This window comes from Felis catus, chromosome A2 (assembly GCF_018350175.1).
Source record: "Felis catus isolate Fca126 chromosome A2, F.catus_Fca126_mat1.0, whole genome shotgun sequence".
Lineage (NCBI taxonomy): Eukaryota > Metazoa > Chordata > Mammalia > Carnivora > Felidae > Felis > Felis catus.
The window spans coordinates 144,255,697-144,269,878 of record NC_058369.1 but is presented as its reverse complement, the minus strand read 5'-3'; the positions used below and the strand labels follow the sequence as shown (position 1 = coordinate 144,269,878).

Genomic DNA, 14,182 nt, shown 5'->3' with positions numbered 1-14,182 from the left:
CCTTTCTGGACTTCTTACAAAGCAGTTCCTAGTACCACTGGAAATGATGACTCTCCAGGAAAATAAAACTTTGCTTAGCAGAAGAGCTTCACACAGAGCAATTTTCCAGTGGTCGATTTTTCATTCCAGAGAAGGCTTCTACACCTGGCATAAATCGGCCAGTCACTCTGCAGTTCATCCAGCTTCCCTCCCCTAATCCCTACTTCAACTCACCCACCCATCCCTGCAGTTTGGTCACAGACAAAGAAAACAAAAAAACAAAAAAACAACCCAGCAGTATAGACTACTCAATGGCTGAATTTTAAAAGCTTCCTCCCAAATAACTAAATAGATAAATAAAAATAAAAGCTTCCTCCCAGATTCAAATGTGTCTTCCACACGACTCTCCTAAGCACATAATGAAGCCTCTGACCACAATAACAGCTCGAGGATAAGGCAAGGAGTAACATCTAATCTTTCCTTAACTTGATTACAGTCAGCTTCACTTTCCTGCAATTTTGTGGTCATACATCACTGGCCCCACCCTCCACATTATAAAGTCTTGCCCTGGAGGCAGAAGCAGCATAGCATGTCAAACAGTACATGCTTTGGTAGACAGGCCTGGGTTCAAGTCTCATCTCTGCCTCTTATTACCAATAAAAAGTGCCTGTCCTTGTGTGAACTAGTCTTTCTAAACCTCAGATTACACATCTGTAAAATGCAGCCAAAAATGCTATCTACTTGTTCGGTGTTACAAATGCAATAATATAAACAGGACACTCAACGCAAGACGTGACCCTTAATAAACAAGTGATGTTGATATTCAGTATCCATGGGGGTAATCTGTCAGGCATGGTCACCTCATAGAATCCAGATACCCTGGAAGCCTCTAGCATTGGTAGAAACAAAAAGGTGTTCAGCCTCATTCCCACGCCACAAATGAGAGGGACCTTTAAGAAAAGTTCAAGCCTTAGCAAAGGAAAACACTCAGATCCACTCAATGCTGCCAATCGCACCACCAGACAGCCAAGCAATGCTGTGTCCTTACGGTGAAGGGAAAGATCAGTGCAAATGAAAAAGCTAATTTAAAAGGATCTACTCATGGGTCAGATCAATATTTCAAAGAAGGGAAAATATGTGAACCTTGGAAATTCCCTTCTCAATCAGTTTCTAATAAATTCTTGACTCTCCAATTATGTATAAAGGGGGAAACAATACTGAAAACCTTGGAAATTTCAACTGGTGGCAGAACATCACCCAAGAAATGAACACATGAGAATCAGGCTGGGGAGAAAAACCTCAAAATCTAATTTTTACACACACACACACACACACGCAAGCTAAAGAACATTTTAACCCTGACAATGAGCCAAGAAAACAAAATGTTTTTTAAACTTCCTGCAACTACAAAAAACTGTGGAGCTTTGGGAGAAAAATGTCACAAAGAATATCTGTTGTTCCAGAAGGAAGTCAGTATTGAAGTCTGAAATGAAATCTATTAGTCTGTGGTCATCACAAATGGAAAATCTGTTAACCAAGAAATGTCAAGTTCCTGGATTTGGGAGCATTTGGGAGAGAAAAGACGAGACAAGTGATAATAAGAATTTATACTACGAAATTATCATGGAGTTGGCGGTAAATTTTTAAAAATGAGCCTTGCAGGGTTTTAAATTCAAAATTCAAGAATTTAGAGAGTGGGGGTATATAAAAATAAGGCAGAATTAAGTGTTACCGCGGTGAACTGGGAATCCGAACACTTGGGGCTCTAGTCCTGGCCCTAATCCAAGCCACCACCATGCGATGACCTTAGGCAAGTCACTGCCCTCTTCAAACCAGTCTCCTTAGACGTAAGAGGTGGAGGAACAATAATGATCTCTAAGATTTCTACTGGCCTAACATTTAAGGGTCAAAAGGAGAGGGAACACAAATACTAAAAGCTCTTGGGATTGCACACTTGACACCAGAGGTGGAGAGAAAAAGACGGAATATGAGGGCCAAAGAGCCAGAAAACTTGGGAGTTAAGTGAGCGTCGGTGGAAACTGAAAATCTTCAAGATGGCCAAGTGCTTAGTTTCAGAGAGGAGCGGATGTCAGGATCTCGAAAAGCTGCAAACTGCTCAGCAGATGTCAAAACAAACAGAAGAACGGGGGGATGGGAGGGCAGATATCAATTTATTATCTCCGTTAATCAATTAAGTAATCGATCTGTCCTAGTAAACAGCAGATCTGAGTGCCGCGACCACGGAAATCACTGTGACCCCTGATGCCAGGGTGTCCGGGAAGCAAAGTACCAAGGGGAGACCGTGTCGGGTTCCGTCTAGGAAGGGAATTCCGAGAATGGGTGAAAAGTGAGAAAAGGGGTAGAGGAAGGGATCTAGGAGACCACGCAGACTGGCGGAAGGGGAAGAAGAGCCAGCGCCAAAACCCGCCCGGAGGCGGGCGGTGGGGTCAGTGTCCGGGTCCCCGCTCTCACCATCTTGACGATGCCCCGCTGCACGGTGGGGACCGCGGGTCCCCCGGAGGTGCCGCCGCTCTGCGCGGAGGAGGCCATGTGTAGAGATAGAAAGGCAGCAAGTAAGGCGGTGGGCCGGCTTGGAGGTGTCAATGTGGGTGTCGGTGTTGGTGGGAGGCCGCCGCGGCAGGGAGCTGGCAGGCGACGGGTTTCGGGCAATGGACGGCACGGACGCGGCAGGCGCTCACAAGAGCAGCAGCGGGACTGAGAGCGAAAGAGGGGACGCGTTCTCCGCCGCCGCCACACGTTCTACTCGCCGCGCAAGCGTGCCAGAGCGCCACCGCCCTCCAGCCAATTAGCACCCAGGGCCCGCCGGACCTCAAGCCAATAGGCACCCTGCTCTCGGAGCCCCGCCCCTTAGTCCCAAAACGGGTGGCAAGCTCCAGGAAGCGCTGAAAGAGCTGATTTGCGGTGACGGGTTATGTATGAGGCGGGACTTCCGGGGCAGCCGTAGTAGGTAGTGTCGGGAGGTGTAGTGGGAAGGAAAGGACACGTCAGCATCTGGCCGCGGGGCGCGGGGGGCCATGGGAGCCCCGGGGGCGGGACAGCCTCTACTTCCAGTCTAGTCCCGCCCATTGCGCCCCGCCCCGCGGGCCAGCGGGGAGCCCACGTGTACTGCTGAGTTCCAGGAGGGCGCATCCGGAGCCAAGGAGGCGAGGACCTGAACAATCTCCGTACAGGCTGCACACCTAATTCCGACATTTTACGTCAGCTAAAAGTGTGGGGAGGACTTGGAAAAGTCTGAGCATCGTTAAATCTGCGGATGCTGGCGTTGACGGAACGCGGCCAGGCACCCTTCCTGTAGTTGGGAGTGTATCTCTCGTGTTTGTGTCGCCGGTGTCTGGCGCTTGTAAGGCTCTCGATTAATGTTGGGGGGGGGGGGGGGGAGGGTAAATCTCTCTTAGGGGGTGATGTGCCCTGTGCACGGGAGAGAATGGCCCTCGTTTTCGGGCTCTTCTCAGCTTCGCCAATGAAGGTTAGGGAAAGCCATGGTACAAGCTCTCCCTGGGCCTAGAGGAGACAGTCCCTTGATCGCTTGTGAAGAGCCATGCCGGTTCCAACCACCTGATCCCATCCCTTAACCTGGCCCTAGTCTCTTCTGAATAAAGAGATTGGGGGAGAGGCGTGCGGAGCAAGAACATACAAATGTTTAAGTGAATGTTTAAAGGCAACTAATAATCCGTCAAGTGCTCACTATGTGGAGCCAAGAACCTTATGCCGTTTAATCTTAATCCTCAAACCTGGCTCCACGTTGAGGATACCACTTCACCTGTAGCTCTTTTGAGAAGAGGTTGTCTATACTTCCACACTTCACATATCCCAGTGAAGTTTTGGGGCCACCAATCTTCCTAGATCCTTAGTGCTGCCCTTTCCATACCATTAACTTGCTACCCTCTCCAGAAAAACAACAACAACTTTGTGAAGGCTCATTCCACCAGATTTATACCACTCTTATCTCATTAAGGTTCTTGTCTTCTCTGCCTTAACTGCCACCTTGTCATTCGTTGAAATCAACACCTGGTGCACACTTCTCCACCCGGTGATCCTGAATGATTTCAACATTTATGAGCCTGACTTGTCCAATACCCTGGCCTCTCAGCTCCTTTACCTCATCTTCAGTGAACTTCACCTCTGTACACCCCATTTAGCCACCCTGTTCAGTACAGATAAAGTATGGCAATTGTTCCATAGCTGAAATTGTGAACTCCAGATACCCCATTCTCTGATCATAATTGCTGTCCTTTCTACTTTCTCACTTAGTTACTTCTCTTACACCTTGTCTTATCTATTGCTGCATAACAATTTACCCCAAAACTTAGGTATTAAACAATGATCATTTATAATCTCTTCGTGGCTTAGCTGAATACCTTTGCCTCGAGGTCTTTCACAAGGCGGTAATCAAGGTGTCATTGGGAGTTGGGTTCTCATGCAGGTCTGTTAGCTGACAGAGGCTCTACTTCCAAATTCATTCACATAGTCATTGGCAGGATTCAGTTCCTCGAGAGCGTTGGACTGAGGGCCTCAGTTCCTTGTTAGTGGGCCTCTCCATAGGGCAGCTCACCTGGTAGCTGGTTTCTATCAGAGCAGGCAAGTGAGAGAGCAAGAGAAGACAAGCAAGCCAGAGTCTTTTTGAACCTAATCTCAGAAGTAACATCCCATCGCTTTTGCTGCTTTTGCTGTATGCTGTTCCTTAGAAAAGTCATTTGGTTCAGCCTACTCTCAAGGGGAGAGGATTATCCAGGGGCATAAATACTAGGAGGCAGGATCACTGGGGATCATCTTAGAGGCTGCCGATCACACACTGTTACTTAATTTTACATAGAATTCAAAGTCCCTGAACCTCTCTATCTTTGTAATCTGTTCCCTTTTGCTTTCTCCTGAATCCTTGGTTAGACTCTTGTCATTTTGCTCTCTCTTCTCAGTGTCCTCATCTCTAATTCCCATTGTCTTCCATCCGACCTACCTGTCAAAACTCCAATTCTAGATCCTTCTGCCCTTCTCCAAACCTACCACTTAGCTACAGAAAACACACAAATGCGCACATTGGTGCCACAGTGAATTCATGGGCCCTCCCACATTGCCTGGAGTTCTTCTGTTTCCTCAGTCACTTTGGTCGCTAGGTCTGGTTGCTGTTGTTGTTTAGTTTATTTTTTGAGAGCAGTTTTAGGTTTAAAGCAGTAGTAAGGGAAAGGTAGAGATTTCCCATATGCTCCCAGACCATACACATGCATAGCCTCCGCCATTATCAATACCCCTCACCGGAGTGGTGCACTTTCTACAGTTGATGAACCTATGCTGACACATAACAATCACCCAGAGGACATAATTTACATTAGGGTTCACTCTTGATGTACATTCTGTGGGTTTGGACAAATGTATAATGACATATGGACTTTTATGATGTCATGCAGAGTAGTGTCACTGCCCTAAAAATCAGTGAGTCTGGAGGGAGAGGGAGGTTGCAAATATATATATATTAAAAAATAAAATAAGGGGCACCTGGGTGGCTCAGTCAGTTAAGCGTCCGACTCTCGATTTTGGCTCAGGTCATGATCTTACAGTTCATGAGATTGAGCCCCATGTCAAGCTCTGTGCTGACAGTGCAGAGCCTGCTTGGGATTCTCTCTGAAAGTAAATAAATGAACTTAAAAATAAAATAAATATCAGTGAGTCTGTTTTAAACCTTCTCTATTTCCCTCAACTCCAACTCCACTGGCTCCCACCCTCTCAGATAGTGATAGGCCTTCTACTTGAGAGAGAGTAAAAGCCATCAAGAACTGCCTCCATTTCCCACACCAAATCTGAAACCTTACCTTTTTTCTCATCCCTCTCCTTCTTCCTCATTACAAAGAAAAACTTCCCCCTACTTCTTAGGCTAACCCCTCTATCTATGTTCTGGATCCACCCCCCTCCACCTTGTCAAGAACTCTCTTAATAGATAATTCTCTCTCCTGTTTTTACACCTTCTCAGTTTATCTGGATTCTTCTTATTAGCATTTAAATATTCTCCCAATTTCTTGCATAGTGAAAATAATTAAATGAATCTTCCCTTTCTCCACATCCCTCTTTCGATAGCTCTTCTCCTCCCTTCACAGACAAACCCCCTCTGTGAAATTCTTTGTTGCTTTCTATATCCTTACCCTGCATTCAATTGTCAGCACACTGCACTCTGACTATTGCTCTTATCAATTTACTGAAACTGTTCTCTCCAAGGTCAATACTGACCTCCTCCTTCTCACACCTCACACCTCCTCCATAACATTTGACACTATTTGCTCCTCAAAATGCCTTTTTCCTTCCCACATTCCTTGTATTCCTCCCATCTATCTAGCTGCTCCTCCTCCTCATCACCATTGTGAATGATTTCTTTTGCTTCTACTTGATATTGATGTTCCTCTGGGTTCTTCTCAAAGCGTCTTCCTTTCTAATTTGAAACATTCTTGGGGCACCTGGGTGGCTTAGTTGGTTGAGCATCCAACTTCAGCTCAGGCCGTGACCTCATGGTTTGTGAGTTCAAGCCCTGCGTCAGGCTCTGGGCAGACAGCTCTGGGCAGATTTATGTCTCCCTCTCCATCTGCCCCTCCCCCATTCTCTCTCTCTCTCTCTCTCTCTCTCTCTCTCTCTCTCTCTCTCTCTTTCAAAAATAAACAATCATTGAAACATTCTTCCAAAGACATCTTAGCCACTCCCCTGGCTGCATGCTGAGTATTCCTAAATATAGGTATATAGCTCCTGTCTAAATCTCTTTCTTCAGCTGCAGATCCTATGTTCAATAATAATAACCTAGCACCTTGGGAATTCAAATTCAACATGTCTCACAAGAAACTCATTATCTTTCCTCTCAAACCTGCTCTTCCCTAGTACGTGTCACAGCCCCAAGACACCAGAAGTTACCCAGTTGCAAACCAGAAATCTGGAGATCATCAGTGACACCTCCCCTTTCTCATTCCTCACTTCCTAGTCAACCTCTGAAATGTTGGATCCACAGCGGCACAGTCAAGCACACAGGCCCCAGAAACCGACCACCTGGGTTCACATCCCAACATTGTATAAGCTTGAGTAAGTTATATGTATCTCTGTTCGATGGCTGTCTCCTCTGTCAAATAAAGATGCTAATAGGACCTTCCTCCTAGGGTTGTTCTGGTCTTGAAGATTATATGAATTCGTAAATGTTAAACACATAGAACACTGTCTAGATCATCTCTGTGTTAAACTTTTATGATGATGATTTAATATATCCTATTGCTTAAACTTGGCTTATTTTTACCTGAACTACTACTGCACCAGGCTTATACTAGAGATCCCCGATGCCAGTCTTCCCTACCTATACCCCATCCATTCTTGCTATGGTAGTCAAAGTGGCATTTCTAAAATGCAGATCGGCTCATTTCTCTTCTCCTCCATTCCCTCATGTGATTTATTCACCCCAGATCTCCTGTCACAGCTCTACCCTTCAAACAGCTAACAGACCAAGTGAACTTGGTTTTGGTCTTTCAAGGAAACACTTGTCTCCAGGCCTTTGCACATACTTTTGTGTCTGCCTGGATCGCTCTTTCCACCCCTTTGTCCTCCTCTCCACCCTTCTCACTCCACGCGACTACCACCTCCATATCCTTCAGCTTCCTACTTGGAAACCATTCTCCCCTTTCTCCCCTGAAAGGCATTGAGAAGATGACAGGTTTAGTTCTCTTGCCTCCTATTTTTGGTTTATCAAAGCACTTATCAGATTGGAACATAATTGTCTCTTTGCCCTCTAAAATGTCATCAGACTCAGTCTGATTTATTGACAGTGGAATCCCCAGCCCAATGTCTGGGAATTCAACATAGCTGGTCGGCCAATATTTGTTAATAAATGAATGAGACCAAAGTATTATCATGTTCATTTTACCTATAAGGAGCTAGAGCCTCATGGAGGATGTTTGTTGAAGGTCACAGAGCAAGTAAGTGGCAGAGAAGGGATTTGACACCAGTTCTTGTGACTCTAAAGCTCATGCTCACTTTGCCTTTACAGGAAGGAAAGAGACTTTGATCTTCCTTAGAAGTAGATTCTGGTCACTTCTGTGCCTGGGCAGCATTAGACCAGAGGCAGTGGGTGAACGCAGTACCGAGGAGGCGTAGAGGTGAGAAATCCTCACCTTCTCTCAAGAAAGTTGATAGAGCAGCATTTGCTGTTTTAGAAACATGGTAGAGATTGAATCTCTGGTTTCCCCTAGTGTAATATAGTGAGGCTCCTGGTCCTAACGGTGCACCCCAACCCCTTGCTTGGAACTAAGCCTGGGGCACCTGAGCCACCTCTCTCAGTCATGTAGCAGCTCCTTGAAAAAGGATCAAAAGTCAGATGCAAGCAGATGGGGTAAAAGGCCAGAGTACAAACTTCCTTCCGTCTAAAAGCCCCCATTTCCACCTCCCCGCAGAAACACCTGCTGTAAGATGTCTCTAGGTGGCCCTGGCCCCAGACAGGGGTCAGGCATTTTATATCATGGCTGCTCTGAATGTATTTTATTTTTTAAAGGATCTAGTATGTTTGTGAATCTTGTGTATACTGGCAAGATTTTGAAAAGGTATTTAATTTTGTAATGTTTACCAATGATTTATTTACAAGCTATTTACTCAAATAAGTGGAGCCACTTGCAAAAAAGAGAGAAAGAGACTTTGAAATCCTTAAAGGTAACTCCTGTGTGGTGCACGCGGCACACACACACACACACACACACACACACACACACACACACAGAGTCTAGAGACAGACAAGACTCATTTAAACAAACAAACAAAACACCCTGCTTCCTGTATTCCTTCGAGAGCAAATTTAGGAAATATATCCTGGTAGTAATATTAGCCAAAATATATTAAGCACTAAACATAAGCACCAGACTTTATACTAGGGGAGGGGAAATAAATAAATAAATAAATAACAACAGACTTTGTGCTAAATGCTTTTATCTAGGGCACCAAGTTGGCTCAGTCGGTTAAACATCCAACTTCTGCTCAGGTCATGATCTCTAGTTCGTGGGTCCAAGCCCCGCATCAGGCTTTGTGCTGACAGATCAGAGCCTAGAGCCTGCTTTGGACTCTGGGTCTCTCTCTCTGCCCCCACCCCTTCCTCTGTCTCTCTCTGTCTCTCAAAAATAAATAAACATTGAAAAATTTTTAAAAATAAATAAATGCTTTTATCTGCCTCACATGTTTTAATCTGTAGACCAGCCCTTTGAAATGGATATGATCAATCTCTTTCTACAAAGGACATAATGCTTAGAAAAGGTAAGCAGCCAACTTTAGGTCAATAACAAATAAGGGATGGATCAAAATTTGAACCCAGAACTTTCTGACCATAGTCTGCTGTTAACTATGTAACCAACCGACTTCTAAGGTGACCAAGCATGCCCTCCTCCTGCACTTGTAGGATCTGGAGGCTGGGCAAAGAAGGAGTTTTCAACTCTCCAGTAACCTTCCTTGAGGGAAACAGGAGAAATCTCAGCACTAGAGTAACCCTGCCTCCATTCTCCCTGATGCACCTCCAACTTCAACCCATCATCCACACTGTTACCTGGTATTCTTTCAAAACGCAAATCCCAGTGGCGCTTGGGTGGCTCAGTGTCTGGGTTAAGTGTCTGACTTCAGGTCAGGTCATGATCTCGCAGTTCATGAGTTCAAGCCTCAAGTTTGAGCCCCGTGTTGAGTTCTGTGCTGACAGCTCAGAGCCTGGAGCCTGCTTCAGATTCTTTGTCTCCCTCCCTCTCTGCCCCTCCCCTGCTCGTGCTCTCTCTCTCTCAAAAATAAACATTAAAAATGAAAAATAAATGAAATAAAATGCAAATCCCAGTGACACAGAAACCCTCCTCAACACTGCAGTGGCTCCCTTTCTGTTTCAGGGTACTTTCAACCCCACAGCATAGCGCATGAGGCCCTTACAATCTGGCCCTGACCTGCTTTTCTTCCTTCTCTTCCTTTTCTCCGCCTCTTTGTTTTGTATGTTTATTGTGGAAAGAATTGTGTCTCCCCCAGATTCATACGTTGAAGCCTAAACCCCTGGTGTGACTGAATTTGGAGATAGGGACTTTATGGAAGGAATTAATGTTAAATGAAGTCAAAAGAATAAGGCCCTCATCTCATAGGATTCGTGTCCTTTTAAGAAGAAAAAGAGACTAGAGGCCCCGGGGTATCCCAGTGGGTTAAGTGTCTGACTTTAGCTCCGGTCATGATCTCATGGTTTGTGAGTTCAAGCCCTGCGTCGGGCTGTGTGCTTGGAGCCTGGAGACTGCTTCAGATTCTGTGTCTCCCCCTCTCTCTCTGCCCCTCCTCCACTCATATGCGCGTGCTCTCTCTCTCTCAAAAATAAATAAACGTTAAAAAAAAAAAAAGAGGGGCGCCTGGGGGGCTTGGTCGGTTAAGCATCCGACTTCGGCTCAGGTCATGATCTCACGGTCCGTGAGTTCGAGCCCCACGTCGGGCTCTGGGCTGACAGCTCAGAGCCTGGAGCCTGCTTCGGATTCTGTGTCTCCCTCTCTCTCTGCCCCTCCCCTGTTCACGCTCTGTCTCTCTGTCTCAAAAATAAATAAACGTTAAAAAAAAAAATTAAAAAAAAAAAAAAGAGGAAGAAGAGGAAGAGACCAGATCTCTTTCTTTCTCCCTGCAGGCGCACAGAGGAAAGACCATTGGAGGGCACAGTGAGAAGATGGCCGTCTGCAAGCCAGAAGGAGACTTCTCACCAGACAACTCTGACACCTTAATCTTGGACTTCTAGCCTCCAGAGTTATGAGAACACGTTTCTGGTTTTTAAGCCGCCCATTTTGTAGTATGTTGTTAGTCCAAACTGACCAGTACAAAGTTTCACTGTATGTTTACTTAAAAGAAAAGCCTCCAAACCCAAGTTGTCCAGATCAGCCCTGATCAGAAGAACTTTCTGTGATGGTGGAAATATTCTGTATATGCTCTGCCCAACACAGTAGTCACCAGCTACACGTGGCTAATGAGGACTTGAAATTCAGCCAGTGCAGGGGCACCTGGGTGGCTCAGTCGGTTGAGCGTCTGACTTTAGCTCAGGTCATGATCTCACAGTTTGAGCTCAAGCCTCACATCGGGCTGTGTGCTGACAACTCAGAGCCTGGAGCCTGCTTCACATTCTGTGCCTCCCTCTCTCTGCCCCTCCCCCCGCTCACACTCCGTCTCTGTCTTTCTCTCAAAAATAAATAAACATTAAAAAAAAGAAAGAAATTCAGTTAATGCAACTGAGCTGAATTTTTATTGTTATTTAAGTTTAATTAATTTAAGTTTAAATAACTCCATGAGGCTAGTGACTAATGTATTATTACACTGCACTAGTGTAGGTGATTGACCTTGAATCTTGATTACACTTGAATATCTGATGCCATAATTTTCCATATAAGTTTTTAAATTAAGTGATTTCTATATTCCTTGTGTAGTCCAAATATGATTAAAGTGCTTAAGGCACCCTTAAAAAAAAAGCTTAAGAAACAACAAAATAAGTTTATAACATTAAAAGTAGAACTTAAATCCTGTTTGAAAAAAGGAAGAAAGAAAGAAAGAAAGAAAGAAAGAAAGAAAGAGAAATTATCCTGTGCTTGAGACTTAGACATTATTTCCCAAACTTTACAAACCTTAGGACAAAATTCCTATCAACTTAAGAAAGATCATGTGTGCTTCCCAATTTGCCCTGTCTATATAGTAAGTCAATGTAAAGGATTTCAAAAGATGTAATACACATTTATGCAACTATATTAATTCTTTGGGCAAAAGTTACAAAATGTCAGTTAGTGCATGAACTTTGTACCCTGTTTTGTTGTCATGTAATGGCAAGACCAACCTTAATTCCGAAATGCCATTAATCAACGCCTCTGGGTTCTCAGCAGCCTTAGATAATTGTATATTGATTTTTCTCCTGCTACAGCCATCATTTTAACCACTGTTGAGTTTTGTCACCTTGGACCTCCCTGCCCTACTCAAACCTCTAAGAAAAAAAGCATAAGGAGAGCCCCAGAGGTGCCATCTTTATCCCAGAGCAGCTTGCTGCTCTGAATCTGTCTCCTCTCTGCAACCTGGTCAAGCAGGGATGGAACTAAGGATTCCTCTTCTCTGTCCTCAAGTCCTGGAGTCTCTGGCTAGCAAACTCAAGAGTTAGGAACATTCGAGCAAGTAATAGCAAACTAGAGGAACCATAGATTAAGCATATACTTTTTTCTTTCACAGATCAAGAGGTTGGAGGTATTTGTTTAGAAGCTCAAGCATCTCAGGGTGGTATCTTTGTAATCCTGTTAGCTTTTCCCTTGTGATTGCAAAATAGCTGCTTCAGGTCCAGACACTGTGAGAAGAAGGCAAGAAAGAGGGAAAAGACCAGTACCAAAAATACCTGCCCATTTTTATCAGGAAAGCAAAAGTCTTCCCAAAGTCTCTGGCCTAGGCTTCACGTTGCTCCAGGGGAGGCTGAGAAGGCCCTTAGATTGACAATGGAGAAGGATTCCAGAATGGATGCTGGGGGCAGGCCCGAGCACTGGACATCTTCTTTGCTTCTGGCCCTGGTCTGCCCTCCCTAGAACTCTGGCCTATTTCTTTTTTTTTTTTTTTAATTTTTTAATTTTTATTAAGAGAGTGAGAGGCGGGGAGGGGCAGAAAGAGAGACACACACAGAATCCGAAGCAGGCTGCAGGCTCTGAGCTGTCAGCACAGAGCCCAATGCGGGGCTCGAACTTACAAACCATGAGATCATGACCTGACCTGAGTAGGATGCTCCAGTGACTGAACCACCCAGACGCCCCTGGCCTATTTCTAAGCCCCATTTCCTTCCTCAAGGAAGAATATTGTCCCTTCATGCTTTCCAGACTAAAAAAGCCAAAAGCAGAAAGCCTGTCTTTCATCTCTGCTGTCTCTGGACTGTAACCTCCTCTATGAAAGGCCCTGCCTCTGTGGAGGGGAGGGAATGTGGACTTCCTCCACTTGTCCACCTTCTCTGCCTATGGAAAAGCCTTCTAGTCACTGAGCCAGAACCACGTGTTACACTGCCCTGTGTTGCTCACCGTAGCCGCAGCACTAGAAAACTCAGTCTAAATATACCCAGAGCCCAATTCCCTCCACTTGGATTGCCCTTCCATTCGGTGCAGACACAGCTTTTCCTATAAAATCTTCTGCGACACCTGCAATTAGAAATGACTTCCACCTCCCCTGTATCCCTAGGCCCCTCGGGTCATACCTTTCCAATTGTGTGTACTATACTCTTCCTGTGTCACAGTTATTTGTGCAACGGTTGTACTGGCCAGTGAGCCTTTTGATAACAGGCTCCTCTGCATCTTGTTAGTTTTTGTGGTCCCTACAGACCTGGCACAGCCTTGTAAAGAATAAGCACTCTTATTTAGTGAGTGTAGTGAGTGTATTTTGAATGAAATGGAAGTATTCAGTCTGTATGAATGACTGAGATACCTTATTTACCTTCTCTTTTCTTCCCATATTTCATCACATAGTTTTTTGTGTTTTCTTTTTTTTTAAGTTTGCATTATGCCACTTCGCTTTAAAAAAAAAAAACTTTTTTGAAAGTTTTTTTAATTAATTAATTTATTAAAAAAATTTTTTAATGTTTATTCTTTTTGAGAGAGAGAAAGAGAGAGAGCAAGCAGGGAAGAAGCAGAGAGAGAGGGAGACACAGAATTGGAAGCAGGCTCCAGGCTCTGAGCTGTCAGCACAGAGCCCGATGAGGGGCTTGAACTCACAGACCCCAAGATCATGACCTGAGCTGTAGTCGGCCGCCCAACCAACTGAGCCACCCAGGCGCCCCTTTCTTTAAGTTTATTTTTGAGATGGGGTGCCTGGGTGGCTCAGTCGGTTAAGCGTCCGACTTCAGCTCAGGTAATGATCTCGCGGTTCATGAGTTCGAGCCCCGCATCAGGCTCTGTGCTAATAGCTCGGAGCCTGGAGCCTGCTTTGGATTCTGTGTCTCCCTCTCTCTCTGCCCCTCCTCTGCTTTCTCTCTCTCTCTCTCTCTCTCTGTCTCTATCTCTGTCTCTCAAATATGAACATTTTAAAAAAATAATAAAATAAATAAATAAATAAAATTTATTTTTGAGAGACAGCACGAACAGGGGTGGGGCAGAGAGAGAGAGACAGAGGATCCAAAGCAGGCTTTGTGCTGACAGCAGCGAGCCCGGTGTGGGGCTCAAACCCACAAACCATGAGATCATGACCT

At 45.1% G+C, this 14,182-nt stretch overlaps 1 protein-coding gene and 1 long non-coding RNA gene across 2 annotated transcripts in view; one reads left to right on the top strand and one right to left on the bottom strand.

Moving 5' to 3' along the window:
• Nucleotides 1-2,755, bottom strand: part of SND1 (staphylococcal nuclease and tudor domain containing 1) — a 422,256-nt gene extending 419,501 nt beyond the window's left edge. The window contains exon 1 of the mRNA XM_011280535.4: nt 2,452-2,755. Coding sequence (XP_011278837.1) covers nt 2,452-2,529 — 78 coding nt within the window. The 5' untranslated portion in view covers nt 2,530-2,755. The remainder of the gene's footprint in view (nt 1-2,451) is intronic.
• Nucleotides 2,756-2,859: 104 nt separating this feature from the next.
• On the top strand, nt 2,860-11,095 carry LOC123384020. Its single transcript, XR_006594513.1, has 3 exons — nt 2,860-3,340; nt 6,853-7,050; nt 10,628-11,095. It is a non-coding gene; the product is annotated as an uncharacterized LOC123384020 (long non-coding RNA).
• Nucleotides 11,096-14,182: the final 3,087 nt, after the last annotated feature.